This window comes from Microcaecilia unicolor, chromosome 1 (assembly GCF_901765095.1).
Source record: "Microcaecilia unicolor chromosome 1, aMicUni1.1, whole genome shotgun sequence".
NCBI lineage: Eukaryota > Metazoa > Chordata > Amphibia > Gymnophiona > Siphonopidae > Microcaecilia > Microcaecilia unicolor.
Genome location: NC_044031.1, coordinates 395604422 through 395624479, shown reverse-complemented (window position 1 = coordinate 395624479; position 20058 = coordinate 395604422). Strand labels below are relative to the sequence as shown.

General features: G+C 44.7%; 1 protein-coding gene across 1 annotated transcript in view; it reads right to left on the bottom strand.

Moving 5' to 3' along the window:
- The window catches only part of SYCP2L (synaptonemal complex protein 2 like), a 331807-nt gene that overhangs the window by 196896 nt on the left and 114853 nt on the right, over positions 1-20058 (bottom strand). Inside the window, 5 exon segments of the mRNA XM_030210982.1 lie at positions 363-475; positions 3581-3641; positions 12805-12950; positions 14426-14486; positions 14582-14674. Coding sequence (XP_030066842.1) covers positions 363-475; positions 3581-3641; positions 12805-12950; positions 14426-14486; positions 14582-14674 — 474 coding nt within the window.

The following is a 20058-nucleotide window of genomic DNA, read 5'->3' as shown; positions in this document are numbered from 1 at the left end:
CTTAACTCCCTCCCCTATTCACTACAGACAGCAGAGGGGAAACACTTCAAAGCTACAATGACAAAAATTCTTGTCCTTTTCAAACAGAAAGAGGCCATATAACTGAAGCTAGAAACATTTGCATTCTGCAAATTCTGAATTCTTCACACTAAAACTTGAAATATTCCAGCATGGATATCTGAGACAAGTAATCTATGGCAATTTTCACCATGTTAGTTTCTTCTAAACATTTCCCCATTAAACACCATGGTAAAAAGAATTATAAATTACTGAAAATAGACATCTGCTGCTGAAAAATTAAAGAGAAGCAAAATAGGGTTGGTTAACTAGCACAGGTAAATTCATGAATAAGTCCTACTCACCAAAGCTGAAGACTGATCACTCGGCTGAGATAACAGGATGTCAGAGAGTGAGTCTACCTGGTCAGATCTCTGTGCTTTTTTCCATTGTGTGTAAGCGGATTCAGAAGTCTTTACTGCAAGCAATATAGTTCAAAAGGAAGTTAAGGTGGAAGAGGAAATGAAAACTTACATATTCTTCAACAAACTTAAGAATTGATTTTTCAAGACCAGGGGACACTCAATAAAATTACATGGAAATACTTTTAAAACAAATAAGAGGAAATATTTTTGTTTCACTCGAAGAATATTCAAGCTCTGGAACTCGCTGCTGGAGGAAGTGGTAACAGCAGTTAGTGTATCTAGGTTTAAAAAAAAAGGTTTAGACAAGTTCCTGAAGGAAAAGTCCATAGTCTGTTATTGAGATGGACATGGGGGAAGCCACTGCCTGTCCTGGGACTAGTAGCATGGAGTGTTTCTACTGATTGGGTTTCTGCCAGGTACCTGTGACCTGGATTGGCCACTGGTGGAAGGAGGATACTGGGCTAGATGGACCAATCCAGTATGGCTATTCTTATGTGCCAAGCAGTGAAGTAACCTAGAGTTAAGCTTTCCTTTTCAAAACCAAATTATTTTACACTCATACCAAATTCAGCTCTGAATGGCAACTTCAAATCTAAATGCACTTTCAACTACATCCTTAAAAATGTCCCATCTTTACATTTCTATAAACATGGAGATGGTCTCAAACACCTGGCAAAGAGAAGAATTTTTTTTTTATTTGCTTAAACAGAATGTTCTTTAGGTTGAAACTTGGACATAAAGAGGTGTAATTAAATCCAAGTGTTCCCGCTATTATTTATAACCCTTTTGTTTCTTTTTTCTAAAAAAAACATTCTTAATTATTTTTCTCATGGGAACCGCAAGGTAGTAAGAAACAGCAGTGTGCAGAAAGGTAGCAAGGCAAAGTGCCTCAATAATCAGCTTTGCAGTGTAGGCTCCTGATGAAAACAAGTAAGGTGAAATGGACGGCTCTATATAGCCTAAAGAGCCTTATCAATAAGATACGTGTATCCTTGCTTTGCAAAAATTAGGTTTAGAAGATAAGTGCATTTTGGCTTTGCATAAATGAAATATTAATTGTAATTACATTATCAATATGGCAAATTTAAAAATAAGGGGGTTTTTGACCAATGATGGTGGTTATATTGTGACTGTAAGGCTTCTTAATGTGCCTTAAATTCTTGGCCATTAAAGCCACTGAGGTGTTTTCCTCCGTGAGAAAAATAAATAAGAAAAAAAAACTATTTAAAAAAAAAAGAAACAAGTTAGGGGGTGGAGCAAGATGGCGGCAGCAACACCACTCCGCGAATGAACCTCTGGATAATGCTGTGTTAACCTTCACCTCTTCGTAGATTTTTTCTTCTTTAAAGATTTACCTTATTTCTTTCTCTAATGATGCCGCATACCAAGAGGAAGGGGGTTTTGAGAACCGGAGCCCAACCGGTTCGAACTTCGACTCCAACACAGCTTTCTATCCAAGGTTTTCTCGCGAGAACCCCTGTTACGACGCCGGGAAGCCCTGCTGAGCTCACTACCCGAGGAGAGGTTGAACTCCAGGGGCAGGACGTTTCATTGTCCCCCCCCCGGCGCGCCCACCCCCACCGTAACCGGCTGAGGTCGGTGAGGGTGAAGTAGCCCCTAACCGCGGTGACGGGAGAGGAGAGCTACTACTGGGCCCCCACTTCGACGCTGCAGCTGAGGCCTTCGCAATAGAAAAGGCTGAGTCAGATGGCACAGAGACCAGGAAAATCTTCAGTCTCCTCGCCGGCGGTGACTCTTGAGGCGATATGAGAGACACTACAGACGGTGATGGAATCAACTAGCAAGATTGAACCGTTACTGGGTAATGTAAAAGAATTAACTATTGCATTTACTTCTATGAAAGAAGAGGTAACTGAAAAGATCCAAAATTTGTCAACTGAAACATCTAAATTGAAAGAAACCTCAGTTAAATTAATACAAGATAACATGCTGATACATAAAAAGTTGGAACATTTCGAAAATTATAACAGGAGGCTAAATCTACGACTTTTGAACTTTCCACGGACTTCTATATACTCTCCACTAGAAATTTTTAAAAGATTTGGTGGAAAATTTAAAATTTACCTTAGAAAATGTGCCTCCAGTGAATAAAATTTATTATCTTCCTACAAGGAAATCAATACAACTGTTGGAACAACCGGATTTAAATGTATCAGAATTATTGGAAACATCCTTGACTGATATAACTGAACGGCAAACTTTGTTGGTCTCATTTATATTTCCCCAAGACTTAGAATTTGTCAGGAAAATGGCTTTGAAGAACTTGCAAACCCCATTTCATGGGGGGAAAATCTGGGTATTCCCAGATGTCACCAAACAAACTCAAAGTAGAAGGAAAGACTTCTTAGCACTTCGTGCTGAAACTTTGTCTTTAGGAGCCTCATTTCATTTGAACTATCCTTGCAAATGCAATATAAAATATTTAGGGGTAAAATATGTTTTCTTTGAACCCGAACATTTAAAACAATTTATTTCTCAGAAAAAATTATTATAATGCTTCTTGACCTTAAACCGTTATGTTTCGCCTTAAAGACAAGGATGTTGGGAATGTAATTAAATTTTTTTTTTTGGGGGGGGGGGGGGGTTTGTAATTAAAATTATAACCTGCTATTGCTTTATTTCAATCTTGAGTTATATTAAGTAAATATCTTTCTCCTAAGTTAACGGCTTTTAGCCCCTCGAACTTGGTGGTCTAATACAAGTTATGTAATATTTTCCTGATTTATTTTGCTTTAACCTGGTAGTTTCCTAACTGTGTTACCTATTCAAGTAGTAAATGCTTGTAAAATTGTAAAAATGATAAATAAAGAATTAAAAAAAAAAAAAAGAAACAAGAGGCTTATAAATAATAGTGGGAACGTCTGGATTTAATTGGATAATTGTTATTTAGTACATAAGTTTTAAATCTTTGAGTCCACCAGGGTTATAGATTGCTGGATAAAGAGATGTAAAACATAATGCAGTGATACTTTTCAGCATGTAACAAGCATTCTGCTAGAAATCAGTCCACAAAAACTGGATTATTGTCTTCATTTTTCTACAGGATTTACTATTTCATTTTAAATTCTACAACAAACTCTCTTCATGACAATCTGACAGATTTGCAACCTGTATTTTAAGTTAACATAAGTACTTACATGGATTCTCCTTGTGCACTGTTGAATTATTTGCATGCTCTTTATCATCTGTCATTTTCTGCTGTACAGAATTAACCAAACACATCACCACTTTACTAAATGCTACACATTTTGTCCTTGAAATTACAGCAAGGCAACTTTTTTTCTCATAATCATTCCATTATTGTGCTCCCACATACACCAATTCTTCTTGCTCATGAAACAGACTTCAAATCTGGGCTCCAGGCCAGCGTTTTTCAACCGGTGTGCCGCAGAAGTTGGGCTAGCTTAATATGTACCAAAATGGACTAAGTTTTCTTGACTCTAACAGTTGGTAACATAGATCAGCGATTCATACAGTCTGCTCGTGCCAACTCTGGAGCCTTCTCTCTGACTTAACTTCCTGTTTCCACAAAGGTGAGAAGCATCAGAGAAGGCTCTGGGGTTGGCACAAGCAGGCTGTATGAAATTGCCATTTGCAGCCATTAATTGCTAGAGACAAGAAAACTTTTAAAAGTTACATTGGGGGGGGGGGGGGGGGGGTGAAAGACAGCAAAGGGAGATGCTGGACTATTTTTGTGGTTGTAGGGGGGGGGAAGAAAGGCTAAATGCTGGACTATTTCTGTGGTTGTGGGGGGGGGATGAAAGGCTAAATGCTGGACTATTTTTCAGGGGGCCGAGAAGAGAAGTTGAATGCTGGACTATTTGTGAGGGGGGAAGAGAAGTTAAAATTGGAGTGGAGGAGTGGCCTAGTGGTTAGGGTGGTGGACTTTGGTCCTGAGGAACTGAGTTTGATTCCCACTTCAGGCACAGGCAGCTCCTTGTGACTCTGGGCAAGTCACTTAACCCTCCATTGCCCCATGTAAGCCGCATTGAGCCTGCCATGAGTGGGAAAGCGCGGGGTACAAATGTAACAAAAAAATGCTGAACTATTTGTGAGGGTGGGGGAAGAGAAGTTAAATGCTGGACTATTTGTGAGGGTGGGGGAAGAGAAGTTAAATGCTGTACTATTTGTGGGAGTGGGAGAGGAAGATGGTCAAATGCTGGACTATGTGTAGAGGTGCAGGGGTGGGGGAGAAAGATGGTAAAATGCTGGGCAAAATGTGGGGATGTGCCTTGACAATTTTAGCACCATGTAAGTGTGCCATGAGATGAACAAGGTTGAAAAACTCTGCTCTAGACAGTGCTTCAGTTTCTTATATAGAAATGAGGAACATATTTAATGCAAACAAGAACAGAGTAAGAGACTAACTAGCAACAATATACATAACCAGAATTCTACAAATATTTACAGACCCCTGTACGATATTTCACTACCCCTCTTTTAAATATGATTATTCCTTTACACTCACTTAAGTCAGGTTCACAGGCAGTGCTAATCTTACCTGCTGTCATTGAGGTGCACAAAGCTGCTATGATTTTGTGCTTTTTTTCTGTGAGTGTGCTACTCCTATGGAATGCTTTACTTTTGCTGCTGCATTCAGAACGCAATCAGGTGTTTGTGTCTTTGAATAAACAACTAAAGATGCACTTGTTTAGTGCTGCTTTTAATCTGCTAGTATCCCTTATTTTTTGTTTTAATTTTGGAGTACAGGTATATTGGTATGTAATGGTTTTAGCATGTTTGTAAGAGTATATATGAAATGAAAGTGAAATATTAATTTAATATTTATTGTATTAATCATCCCTTCCCTTCTGCCTTCAACTGTCATTGTAATTGTTTTTATTAGTTCATTGTAAGCTGCTTTGGGGCTGCTTCACGTGGCAAAAAGCAGGGTATAAATGATCTAAATAAATAAATAAAAATACATTTATAAAAACACTTGCTTTAAGTTTTCCTTTTTGGGGTTCTGGGGACTATCTTGCTGCAGAACTGAATTTTCTCTGGAAAGCAGCCAAGTTCTGAGATATCTACTTTTTATTTTTGAACTTTACTTGATTGGCACACTTCACTAATTCAGCCACATTATTGTGGGGGTTAGCTCAACGATTATAAATTGTGTGAGTCTACTCAGCGGCTATAAACAAATATTAGGCTGAATGGATGACTCAAATATTTGTAAATGAGCACGTCCCCCTTTATATAGTATATTAAATGCTATAAATATATATACACCATACTATATTAAAGGTCATTTAAGGTATGTTTGCATGTATTTTTTAAAATTTTCCTCAGTCATAACTTTCTAGTTTCAAGGCTCTTTGTTTTGTGACTGTTTATCTCAACTAGACTATAAGCTTCTAAATGTAGATTTATGTGCACCTGTACAGTAGGGCACACACCTGAAAAGCACTATATAAATGATTATTCTTCAGTTTGTCTTCTGGTATATTCTCTAGACCAGGGGCGTATCTGCGTGGGGCCTCAGGGGCCTGGGCCCCCGCAGATTTCGCCCTGGACCCCCCTACCGCTGCCAACCCTCCCCCTCCGTTGCTCGCTTACCTTCGCTGGCGGGGGACCCCAACCCCCGCCAGCCGAGGTCCGCGTCCTCCTGCCGCTGCCGGCTGCCTTTGGTGCTTTCATTTGTCCATTGAAGCTGGCGCCGATGAAAGTTTCTTTTGAGTCTGACGTCGCTGCACGTTGTACGTGCAGGACGTCAGACTCAGAAACATTTTCTGAGTCTGACGTCCTGCACGTACAACGTGCAGCGACGTCAGAGTCAAAAGAAACTTTAGTTGGCGCCAGCTTCAATGGACAAATGAAAGCACCAAAGGCAGCCGGCAGCGGCAGCGGCAGCGGCAGGAGGACGCGGACCTCGGCTGGCGGGGGGGGTTTGGGGTCCCCCGCCAGCGAAGGTAAGCGAGCAACGGAGGGGGAGGGTTGGCAATGGTAGCGGCTGGGGGGAGGGGGATCGGCAATGGCGGCGGCGGCGGCGGCGGCGGGGGGGGGGCTATAATGTGCCCCCTCACTCTGGCCCTGGCCCCCCCTATCGCCGCAGTTCAGATACGCCCCTGCTCTAGACAATTGTGGAATAACACACCAAGATGTTTTGCTATAGCAAACACATACAGACAGTGATTCATATAAAGTCCAGTACTGATATCAGCCTGGCGCACTTTGTGCAGCTCAACACACTGCACAATGCTTCACCTTCTCAACCTCCTTCAAGCCTTTTCACCCTATGTCTTATACCCAGGCTAAGACAGGGAAGGCGTGCAGTAAGCACTGGATGTGACTCACTCTAAATACTGGAAGCAGCTGCACTGGAGAAGCTCAGTCAGCCATATACAGTAGCCAAGGTAACTGACCAAGCCAGCTACCTGCACTAAATGGATCTCTTTTTCTCCTGCCTTTAGGGGGAGATGGCCTCCAAGCTTTGTACGGTCTGTTCATGCTAATGAACTGAGGAGACATGAGAAAAGTTTCATGATTGAGGAGCTGAGCTTTTGAGAAGGAATAGGAAGCCACAGGCCTTGAAGTAAAGGAAGCAGGAGCACTTGCAGGGGTGAGAAGCTAGGGAAGGTGGGTGATGTACTTGGGTTTAAAAAAAAAAAACCCAGCTAAGCGAAGTGATGCATATTCTTCTGTACTGTGCACAATACAAAGATAGCAGATGTAAATTTCAAAAACTGACCTATTCCAATCACAACACTAAGGGGTCCTTTTACTAAGGCACACTAACGATTAGTGCACACGCTAAATAAGACATCCATTATATTCCTATGGGCGTCTTATCATTTAGTGTGTGCTAATTGTTGGCACACCTTTAGTAAAAGGACCCCTAAGTTAACAAATATAAACAAAACAAAAAAATGGAAAATATAATACCATTTTATTGTACTAAATACATTTTTCAATTGGCTTTCAGAGGCCAAATCCTCTTTCATTAGGTCAGGACAGTATACTGACGTTATGGTACCCTGTTCTGACATAAGAAAGGAGGGTTTGGTCTCCAAACAGTCAAAAATGTATTAAAATTATTCCAATAAACATATCAACTTATTTCTATTTTCTATATTTATTAACAGTTACCACACTACTTTATCCTAAACTAAAAATAAAATCTTTTTTTTTCTACTTTTGTTGTCTGGCCATTTACTATTTCTAATTGTGTTGGTCCCAGTCTCTTGTTTCTGCTTTCCCCATTGTCTTCTTAACTTTCTTGCCAAGATTTCCTGTCCATTTGTCATTTTTCTCTCCTTCTCCTTTTAGCTTTCGTTAATTTATTTTTTCTGTCTCTGAACAGATTACATTCTTTCCTATTATACAATCTTCAATTTCCATTTTTGTTTCCTGTGTTTACAAACAGCTTGCCATTTTCCCTCACTGTGGCTCTAATTCACTTTCTCTTATTTCTGTCTCTCAGTAACAACTCTATCCTTTCTCCCCCCCCCCCCCCCCCAAATCCATCACTTTTCCCCTTTCATCTAGCATGTGCCTTCTTTCTCTCCCCCTCCTTCCAGCGTGTGGTCTCTTTTTCTCCACCCCTTTCAATCCTGCATGTACCCTCTTTCTCCATCATCTAGCATCTGTCTTCTCTCCCCACTTCCGTCCAGCATGTGCCCTCGCTCTCCCTACTTCCATCCAGCATATGCCCTCACTCTCCCTACTTCCATCCAGCATATGCCCTCACTCTCCCTACTTCCATCCAGCATCTGGCATTTTCCTCTGCTTCCCCCTCCATCCAGTGTTTGCCTCCTCTCCCCCTTTCCATCCAGTGTCTGCCCCCTCTCCCCCTTTCCAGCCAGTGTATGCCCCCTCTCCCCCCCCCTTTTCCATCTTGTGTCTGTCCCTTCTCCCCCCCCCCCCTTCCATCCAGCGTCTATCCAACCAGCATGTCCCTTATCTCTCCCCCTTTCCATCCGGCATCTATCCCTTCTCTCTTCCCAGTTACTTCCAGAGCCTGGTTCCTCCCCCCCCCCCCCCCCCCATTTCCACCCAGAGTCTGCCCTCTTTTTCTCTCCCCTATCCAGCATCTTCCCCCTCTCTCCCCTCCTTTCCATCCAGCATCTGACCCTTCTCTCTCCCCACTTCATTCCAGAGCCTGGTCCCTCTCTCTCCCCATTTCTACCCAGAGTCTGTCCTCTCTTTCTCCTACTACTACTACTTAACATTTCTAAAGCGCTACTAGGGTTACACAGCGCTGTACAATTTAACATGGAAGGACAGTCCCTGCTCAAGGAGCTTACAATCTAAGAGACAAATGTACAGTCAATCTGATAGGTCAGGCAGATTGGGGCAGTCTATATGTTTGAAAGGTTAGGTTCCGAAAGCAGCATTGAAGAGGTGAGCTTTAAGCAAGGATTTGAAGATGGATAGGGAGGGGGCTTGGCGTAGGGGTTCAGGAAGATTGTTCCAGGCATAGGGTGAGGCAAGGTAAAATGGGCGGAGCCTGGAGTGGGCAGTGGTGGAGAAGGGTACTGAGAGGAGGTATTTGTCATGTGAGCGGAGGTTACAGGCAGGAACGTAGGGGGAAATGAGGGTAGAGAGGTAGTGAGGAGCAGCAGAGTGAGTGCATTTGTAAGTAAGGAGGAGAAGCTTGAATTGTATGCGGTATCTGATTGGAAGCCAGTGAAGTGACCTGAGGAGAGGGGTGATATGAGAATAACGGTTTTGGCGGAATATAAGACGTGCGGCAGAGTTCTGAACAGATTGAAGGGGGGATAGATGGCTGAGTGGGAGGCCGGTGAGGAGTAGGTTGCAGTAGTCGAGGCGAGAGGTAATGAGGGCATGGACGAGGGTTCGGGTGGTGTGCTCAGTGAGGAAAGGGCAACTTTTGTTGATGTTGAAGAGGAAGAAGCGACAGGTTTTGGCAGTCTGCTGGATATGCGCAGAGAAGGAGAGGGAGTAGTCGAAGATGACTCCGAGGTTGCGGGCAGAAGAGATGGGGAGGATGAGGGTGCCATCAACCGAGATAGAAAGTGGAGGAAGAGGAGAAGTGGGTTTAGGTGGAAAGATGAGGAGCTCGGTCTTGGACATGTTCAGCTTCAGGTGGCGGTTGGACATCCAGGCAGCAATGTCGGATAGGCAGGCCGATACCTTGGCCTGGGTCTCTGCTGTGATGTCTGGTGTGGAGAGATAGAGCTGGGTGTCATCAGCATAAAGATGATACTGGAAACCATGAGATGAGATTAGTGAGCCTAGAGAAGAGGTGTAGATAGAGAAGAGAAGGGGTCCCAAGGACAGATCCCTGGGGAATTCCAACAGATAGCGGGATGGGAGTGGAGGAAGATCCATGAGAGTATACCCTGAAGGTGCGGTGGGAGAGATAGGAGGAGAACCAGGAGAGGACAGAGCCCTGGAACCCAAATGAGGCCAGAGTGGCAAGAAGTAAATCGTGATTGACAGTGTCAAAAGCAGCGGAAAGATCGAGGAGGATGAGATTGGAGTAGTGGCCTCTGGATTTGGCCAGGAGCAGGTTGTTGCAGACTTTAGAGAGTGCTGTTTCTGTCGAGTGGAGAGGGCGAAAGCCGGATTGGAGTGGATCGAGGATGGCATGAGAGGAGAGAAAATCGAGGCAGCGGCTGTGAACGGCGCACTCAAGTATTTTGGAGAGGAAGGGTAAGAGAGAGATGGGATGATAATTGGAGGGGCAGGTAGGGTCAAGTGAAGGTTTTTTGAGGAGAGGTGTGACTACAGCATGCTTGAAGGTGTCAGGGACAGTGGCGGTGGAGAGAGAGAGGTTAAGGATGCGACAGATGGAGGGGTTGACAGTATGGGCGACGGTGCTAAGTAGGTTGGTGGGGATGGGATCATAGGAACAGGTGGTGCATTTTGAGGAGGAAAGAAGGCGGGAGGTTTCATCCTCGGTAATCTCAGGAAAGGAGGAGAAGGAGGCCTGGGTTGGTTGGTTGAGGGAGAGGGTTAGTGGGTGAAGAGGAGGTGATGGCTTGTTAGTGAACTCAAGGTTGATCTTTTGCACCTTGTTGCGGAAGTAATCAGCCAGTGATTGAGGAGAGAATGAGGGGGGAGTGGGAGCGGGGGGCACCTTGAGGAGAGAGTTAAGGGTGGCGAAGAGACGACGAGGGTTGGAGCTGAGAGAGTTGGTCAATTGGGTGTAATAGTCCTGTTTTGCAAGGGATAGGGAGTGGAAGGAGGATAGCATGAATTTGTAGTGAAGGAAATCTGAATGGGTATGGGATTTCCTCCAGAGACGTTCAGCAGATCGGGTGCAAGAGCGAAGGTAGCGGATGCAAGGGGTCAGCCAAGGCTGAGGAATAGTACGCTTTGTGGGATGGGAGGTGGATGGGCGAGGGTGTCCAGAGCAGAGGCGAGAGCAGCATTGTAAGCGGAGACCACTTTGTCGACAGTCTCGGAGGACATGATGGATGGGAGGAGATTAGAGATGCTAGAGGATAAGGTGGGGGGGGGTCAATGGCCTGGAGATTCCTGGAGGTGGTGGTTAAAGTTGGACGAGGCCGAGGGGGGGGGGGGTGAAGAAGTGTGAATGTGATCAGGTGGTGGTCGGAGAGAGGAAGAGCTGAAGCTTGGAAATTGGAGGGCGAGCCGGAGGAGGAGAAGACGAGGTCAAGACAATGGCCGTCACGGTGAGTAGGGGTGGTACAGCACAGCTGGAGGTTGAAGGAGGATGTTAGCGAGAGGAACTTAGAAGCGTGAGGGTCAGATGGGTCGTCCTCATGAATGTTAAAGTCTCCGAGAATGAGGGACGGAGATGAAGGTTCAAGGAAAACAGAGAGCCAAGCATCGAAGTCGGTGAGGAAGGAAGAGAAGGATTTATCAGGGGGGGCGGTAGATGACTGCCACTCTGAGTGGCAGCGGGTAGAATAGCCGGATGGAGTGGGCCTCAAAGGATGAGAAGCAGTGAGACTGCGGTAGGAGGAGGGGTTGGAAACTACAGGAGGGCGAGAATAGTAACCCAATGCCTCCACCGCAGCCAACTGGGCGGGGAGTGTGTGAGAAGAGATAACCACCATGGCAAAGGGCTGCGACTGATGCAGTCATTCGGGGAGATCCAGTTTTCGGTTAGGGCGAGCAGTTGAAGGGAGTGGGAGATGAAGAGATCGTGAGAGAAGGACTATTTGTTGCAGACTGAGTGGGCATTCCACAAGGCGCATGAGAAGGGGAGGGAAGAAGGGAATAGAGATGAGGTTGGAGACGTCGCGGGATCGTTCGCGTGGATAGGACGGGGACAGATGAGGGGGACCTGGATTAGGGTTAATGTCTCCTGCGGATAGCAGGAGGAGCAGCAAGAGAGTGCGGAGGAGGGTGGGGGAGGTCGGGCGACGAAGACGGGGTGGACTTAGGAGGAATGTGACCCTTCTCTCTTCTCACTTCCATCTGCCCCCTCTCTCCCCCTCTTTCCTCTATCCATCTGCCCCCTTTCCTACCATATCCAGCGTCTTCCCCCTTTCCCCCTACATCCAGTACCTGCCCCCTTTCTCCGCCCCCAACATCCAGTGTCTACCTCTTCTCTCCCCCCTCCCAACCACACCCCCACCACCACTGCTGCTTATTCTGACCAACAGCAGCAGCAGTGGCAAAAGTAAAAGAATTGTGGAGCCGCTCTATTCCTCTTCGCAGTTGCCGGTCCTGAACCCCTCTGACATCACTTCTCGTTCGAGGCAAAGTCAGCAGCCATGAGCAGGAACAGTGTGGCCCCATGACCTCTTTTGTTTGTTTTTGTTGTCACTGCTGAAACAGCAGTGGCAGCGGCAGGGTGTCAAGTAGGAGTGGGGAGAATCTGGTGCACCTAATGCCCCCTCTGAATTTTGGAGGCTGCCATGGCACCCGTGAATCCATCAGTTCTGACACCTATGCCATCAAACAGATTTTTGTACTTCAGCAACCAGAATTGATTGTCCAAGCTCACTTTAAGAGCTCATGGTACCAGGAATTTTTTCTCTCTCCTCCACCCTTCTAGTCCCCATCTTCTCCCATGGACTAAAACTCCTAAACAGTCATTTCACACTAAGAAAAGAAAAACTCCTGCTCAAGAGTAGAATTTCTATTAGCCCCTTTCTTCTCTTGAGACATGAATGTGATTTTGTTAAGGGGTAATATCAAGGTGAACACTCTAGATATGTGGGCCTACCATCAGCAGAACAAAATCCAGCAACTGCAAATGGTCCTATGGCCGTGTTTTTTTGGGTTTTTTTTAAAATTCATTTTACCCTTTCTTTAGTCCCAGAACAACATTGTGTTGGTTGTATGAACAGGAACCTATATTGCCTAATGAAAGAAAATGCCTTGAAATGTTATCATACAACATCAAAATCCCCTGCTCAACCATTTAAATCTACAAATGTTTAGAAATTGATACAAAAAAAAATTGAAAAAGACTTGCCATTGTCTCTTCTCCAAAAACCCTTTTAATAATAGGTAGAATATCAAGTTCGGCATCAAAATGTATTTTGATTTTTGTTATCTCTTTTTTGTTGACAGAGAAGGGTTTCTCCAGATAAATGCTGAAAATCTTACGATTGTCGGACTCTATAACAAAAACATAAAAAACAAAAAAAAAGAGGAGGGGGAAGGTACATTAGAATAACAATATCCTTCTGGCAGCATCTGCTCTGTAGATGTTCTTTTTACAATTTTTCATGTTCAAAACACATAAAAGTTTAATTATTCACTGAATCATTTAAAATGTGATATTTGAATTTAGCCTTAAGATACACATATATGAATTTTTAATGTTTACTTTAGAAACCCAAATTGGTTCTGTTTTCTGTATCTACTTTCAGTGAATATTTTCAATGTTGTATTGTAGTTTATAAAATTTAGAGAGCACTAAAGGCAACAGTTTGCTCGGTTTTGTGTTCTTCAAGACAATAACCTAGTTTTATCCTGCTGCAGCTTTATCCCGTAGCTTACAATTGAATTTATTGTAGAAAATCAGGACTAGAATGAAGTAAAGTATCTTTCTGTCCTGAGCTGAAGAATGTGGAAGGACAATTGGTTACCTAAAATATTATATAAACTGCAGTATGAACACCCTATACCATTGGTTCTCAATCCAGTCCTCAGTACACACCCAACCAGTTGGGCTTTCAGCACATCCATGATGAATATGTATGAGATAAATTTGCATGCACTATCTCCATTGTATGCAAAGCTCTTCAAGCATAATCATTGTATGTATCCTGAAAACATGGATGACTAGGTGTGTCTTGGGGATTGCACTGAGAACTCCTGTCCTATACTAAATTAGTCAGATCTGGAATACAGGGGTTCACAAGGGCACAGGGTTGACTTCCAATTACTTACAAGAACCAACAGGGTAATCGATCCGCAAAATCCAATGTGGAAACAGACAAAGCAGAACAACAGTATTTATTTGTTACATTTGTATCCCATATTTTCCCACCTTTTTGCAGGCTCAATGTGGCTTACATAGTACCGTAAACGGCGTTAGCCGATTCCGGTTTAAACAATACAAAGTGAAATTGCGGTAGAATGGGTTACATGTATGGTAGATACAATTGGGGGAACTTAGAGAGGGGGAGGGGAAAGGTTAGGGTATGTCCATTACGGTCTTTGGTTACGTTGTGTCGCAGGTAGATAAAATAAAGATTTGTTTGTATCTAATATTGATCTGCTTTGCCTGTTTCCAATTATTTACTACCTCTTCATGCACGACAGTCATATTTGCTTCAGGTACAATGAGCATAAGTGTTACTAAAGGTAGATAGTACACATGAATCCACAAGTTAAAGGAAAAAGCGAAGATACTCACCTGAAACAGATGTTCTCCAAGCACAGCAGGATATATATTACCACATTTGGGTGACATCATCATACAGAACCCTGCAGGGATGCTATCCCAGCATTCTAATACTAGAAGATGTTGATAGCGCCATCCATACACTCCAGGGCGAGGAAGCAAATGGCTCCTTTCATTAAACCAACAGAAGAATGGGGAAAACAATACATTCAAAGCAGGTGTGCATTTTTGTGCATCTTACCTTGTAAATTATAACTACTAATCAACTCCTTTCCCAATCTGACTGAATCCCACAAAGGAACCTAAAAAAAACATTGATACACAAAGAAACAAATAACTTTTTTTGCATTTTTTAACTTTATGGAAAAAAACTAAGGTCATCTTTTTTTATTTTTACCTCTGTATTATTTATGTAAAAAGTCACACTATGGCTTCCAACATTAAAGTCAATCCAGAATTTCTCCAACTTGTCATCAGCAGGTTTTGCCACCTAGATACAAGCACACAAAGTAATGTTTCTCTTTTTTTGAGCAACAAAAAAAAAGTTTGTTTTTTTTAAACCTCTATGTTTGTTCAATTTTAATACATTACATGCAAAACATGGAGTAACAAAAGAAATATACATAAAATTAATCCAATACAAAAGAACAAAAAACATTAAAATGTAGCAAAATTAACAAGACAGTGACACTGAAAATAAAAGAAATACTTACAGAGGAAAACATTAATCTTTATTAAGTGTACAAGACCTATTACACCAGCTTACAAAACAGGAGCAGGAACTCACAGGACATATTTTGAAGAAAGATTTCCAAGTGATCAGCTCCCACAAAATAAATCTAGCTCGTTGATACTTAAAATAACTTCAAAATAACAATACTGTGGACTTAAATATTAGGGGCCCTGTTTACTAAGCTGCGCTAGCGTTTTTTAGCACATGAAAACTTCAGCACACGCTAAAAACGCTAATGCGCCCTTAGCACTGCTTAGTAAACAGGGCCCTAAAGGTGCTGTAATAATCCACTAAAAAGCAAAAATGAAGGAAAAGACCTCGAAAGTCTGTGGTACTCTATGAAATCTCATAGAAAATTCAGTACTCAGATATTACTGGCCAAAAACCTCCAAATATTCTCTTATTTTAATTTTCATTGTATACAGATTTAAAAGATCTCAAAACTTGTGCATTCAAATACTATCGCAAGCAAATTTTTTCATAGGCAAGCAATGACACACTTTATCTTTTAAAAAGGTAATGACCTCTTTTACTAAGGTGCGCTAGCATTTTTTGCATGCGCTAATATTTAGGGCATGCTTAAACGTTAGAGACGTCCATAGGAATATATGGACATCTCTAACGTTTAGCATGTGCTAAAAATGCTAAATGCAAAAAAGTTTTCTTACGATATTATTTGAATGTACAAGTTTTGAAATATTTTAAATCTGTATAAAGCGAAAATTAAAACAGAATTTTGGGAAGTTTTTGGCCAGTCATGAAAGTTGGTGTCTGTTGAGTAGTTGAGTACTAAATTTTCTAACACATGTCATAGAGTACCACAGACCTTTGAGGTCTTTTCCCCCATTTTTGCTTTTCTAGTGGTTTGATACAGCACTTAATATTTAAGACCACAGTATTTCTATTTTGAAGTTATTCTAAGGTTCTGTGGAAAGTTTTTGTTTGATTGGAAGTGATCCTTGATACTTAAAGCAAGCACTTACAAGAAAATTGGAGAAAAGTTACTCTAAAAGCTTGGGAACACAGTCAAAAAAATTCTCTATTTATCCTGGATGTTTCAAAAAAACCCAGCAGCTATGATTCAAGAAATATGTGTGTGTGTGTGGGGGGGGGGGGGTTATTTATAAGTTTATCAATATTACATCAAATCAAAATTAGAACAGCAATAAGTGTACCAATACAGAAAAATTTTCAAGGCCATCATACAATTATCTACTATAATAAAACTCACCCTCAACATTCTGAAGACAATGTTCTGAAGCCACTCAGTCACTCCCTGAAGGGTTCATGGATTCATGGTGGTGAAGCCAGAACACTGACCATGTCTCTCTGCCCCGCCCTCGCATGACGGACCAATCAGAAAAAACACCCTCAACATTCTGAAACACAAAGGACCATCACAACACCGTTCCCAGGCAACACTAGGCAATGTAAGACGGACCAATCAGAGGAAACTACATGACAATAAGGGAGGAGCATTCCCCAGCAGAATGGCTCATTATCTGTGCAGCACGGAGAGCACAGAACCACCGCTGGAACGAGAGAAGAATATTCCTGCTGTGGGTATGTGCAAAAATAGACCGGGGGGGGGGGGGAGGGGGGGGAATTTTTAAATGCCTAATGCCAGTACTGAAGAGTGCCAGAGGGCCCATAGCAAAGACTATATTTGGGATCGCTTGACATGGAGTCAGAGGAGCCGGAAAACAACGTGCCCGTCACCATCTGGGACGTGGGCGAACAGGACAAGCTGCGGCCCAGCTGGAAGGATTACCCGCGACCCAGCCAGCAGCAAACAGCGACCAAGGAAGGGGGAGGAGTAGGTACTCCTTCCCTGCCTAGGAATCGCTGGAGACTGGCTGCCAAACTAACGAAACAACCGCACACCGACGCACCACCTCCATCATTCAAAAGGCATCCACTCTTTCTTCAACAGAAATGCAAACTAATAATACAAAACAAAGAATACCCGTTTTCTCACGCAACTACAGGTAACTCCCCACCCCCTTCCTCTTCCCCTTTTGCCAAAGCGGCCGTGCCAACCATCCCCAGCCTCAGGCAAGCCATCTCCCATCTCGGGGATTCCCCGAGCACCCGGAAAAAGACGGCGCAGCTTCCCGCAGCACATGTTCCAGCATTCCCCTGCAACCGGCCTGAAATGGACCGAACATACCGGATCACCACCCGATGGCCCGACACCGTGCTCCTCTCCCTTCCACCAACTTAAAACAACCATCCCCGTCCTCAAGCAAGCCGTCTCCCACCTCTAGGATACCCAGAACCCCAGCCCAAAGGAAAAAGATGGCGCTGCTTCCCACAGCACATTTCTCTTCCAGTGTTCCCCTACAGCAGCCCTGAAATGGCCAAAAAATACCGATAGACCAAGAACGTGCTCCTCTACCTTCCGCCCATCTAAAACAACACTGCTGCCTCAGCACAACACAAAAAAAAAAAAAAAACAGAAAAAACAATCCACTACTCAGCAAAGGCTGACCCCCCTACAACCACATTTACATTTCACCAACAGAAAGACCCCCCCCCCTCCACAAACCTCCTTGACAGACAAAACCACACACACACAATACAACAGACACACACCCTCAAAGCCACACACCAATCCATCCCACTTTGCCAGCAAACCACAGCACATCCCCCAACCCCCCAAGCAAAAAAACAAAACAAAACAAAAAAAAGACACACATCAACAACCTGCACACACACACAAAAAAAAAATAACTGTGACACATACACACACAAAAAAAACCACATGCTAGCGCCCGTTTCATTGGTTTCGGAAACGGGCCTTTTTTACTAGTCTATATAATAATTCTCACCTCCAACATTCTGAAGCTCAGTCTGTGGGAGGGAAACACTGAAGCCCTGCACTGTTTGTAGGCTAGGCTGTCAGCACCACTCACTGTCACTCATGCAGCACTCACTGTCACTCATAGACCTGCCCTCAGCCACGCCCCTTCCGCACATAATTCGCAACCCCAGCGTTCTAAATGAAGCCTCAACTGGAAGTGTGAGGCGTCGAGATATCCTTTTTGCCCTTGACTGTGTGCCCCGCCCTCGCGTCACAACGTTATGACGTCGAGGGCGGACCACTGACTGGCAAAAGAAACACACACCACCCCGAACACAGTCGCCGCTACCTACAGTCCGACCCCGTCTCCCGCACACCTCCAACACCCAGCCCCTCCCGAGTCGCCAATGAACCCTCCCCCCTCCCGAACTGACTCAGGAGCCGCTGGACCTGCACACCACCCTCTACCCTCTCCCTCACAAATCCTGCTCTCACTCCCCCCTCCTGAGTGGCTGCTGCACCCTGTCCCTCACCCCCTCACCCACCCTCCTCCTCGATGGACACTCACCGCAGCCGCACGCTCGCCGTCCCGCCACCCTCCCTCTCCTCTCTGAGTCCATGGTCGGACTCTCAGAGAGGGACGGCGGCGGCACCGTGAGCGCCCGGCAGCGGCGACTGTCCATCGGGGAAAAGGAGGTGGGTGACGGCTCTGGGCGGGAGACGGTGTCTAGCCGAGAATCGGGAGGAGGGAGGGACAGAGCAGCTACTGTTTAACACCTCTGTGTTCTCACTTCAATAAAACAATCTCCAACCCGCAGGGCAAGGCTGCTTCTCAGTGCCCAAACGCGCCTTCCGCCTCTATCACCCCTCCCACCACCACCTTGCACTCATGCAAACCAATCCCCCTGGCCACGACAGCTGCCGTCTCACAAACCGCCTGCAGCATGCTGGGACCAGGGCCGTGCCAACACGGTAAGCGAGGTAAGCATGGCAGGAGGGCGCCCCCCTCTGGGGGGGCGCCCCGCCGCATCATGCTTACCTCACCCTCTTCTCCCCAGATCCTTTTCCTTTTTTTTTTGTTTAAATTTACCTCTGTCCGGCGGCAGCGTAGCGTTAGTGAGGAGGCGGCGCTCCCCCGCCCCAACGTGTCAGTCTTCCCTTCGCTCAGTTCCGCCTTCTTCTGACATCAGAAATGATGTCAGAAGAAGGCGGGACACTGAGCGAAGGGAAGACTAACACGTCGGGGCAGGGGAGCGCCGCCTCCTTCTCACTAACGCTACGCTGCTGCCGGACAGAGGTAAATTTAAACAAAAAAAAAAGGAAAAGGATCTGGGGAGAAGAGGGCAGGTAGTGTAGCGATCGTTTTTGGGGGCGGGGCCAACTGCAGGGGGGTGCCGGAGACCCTAGGCACGGCCCTGGCTGGGACCCACGCTACGGCGAACTGGAGCCTTCTGTGGATGACGTTCCAGCACAAACAGTAGCACTACAGTGCAGCTGTGGCACACAGGGGCAGAAAGGCCATTGTGCTGCAGGTGCAAACACAAACGTCAGACCTGGGGCTTTGCTGCCCTTTCTCAACAACCTCCCACCACCACTGACATGCCTCTTAAACCTATTTTATTGCACAAGATTGTACTGGGGGAAGACAAAAGGACAACAGATGCTACAGAACAGGTAAACAAACAAACAAAAAAAAGGACACACAACACACACACAGAGTGAACTCACTCTCACAAACACTGTCTCTCGATGCTGGGTTGCCGAGACAGGAAGTAAAGAATCCAAAACCAGATTCTGGACTGGGGGGACAATTGGAAGGATGCAGTCAACACACACACAGATACTCGCCCCTACCCTCCGACTTCGCAACACACTCTCTCACATGCACACACACTCTCTATGTGACACACATGATCTCTCAGACACCCGCCCCCTTCCCTCCTCTGTCAATCACACACACACACACACTGATGCAGGACATGGATAGATGGACATTCACTGTCTATCTCTGTATCGCCCCCACCCCCCACCACCGCTGACCCCCCTCCAAGACCACCACACTAGCACATTCACTCTCTCGCTCTCTCTCATACAGTCACTCACACACACACTGTCTGACGGAAAACCTTGCTAGCGCCCGTTTCATTGGTTTCAGAAATGGCCCTTTTTTCCTAGTACTATATATTTAGTACTTAAGACACTAATTAGAACTTAGACAAATCCTTAAAGAGGATCCAAGACTGAAAATGAGAATAACCAAAAAACTTCCAGAAAGAATCTAAAGGAAAAAGCCGCTCCTACCCCATTTCTATATAAAAATCCAAACTAATCCATAAAG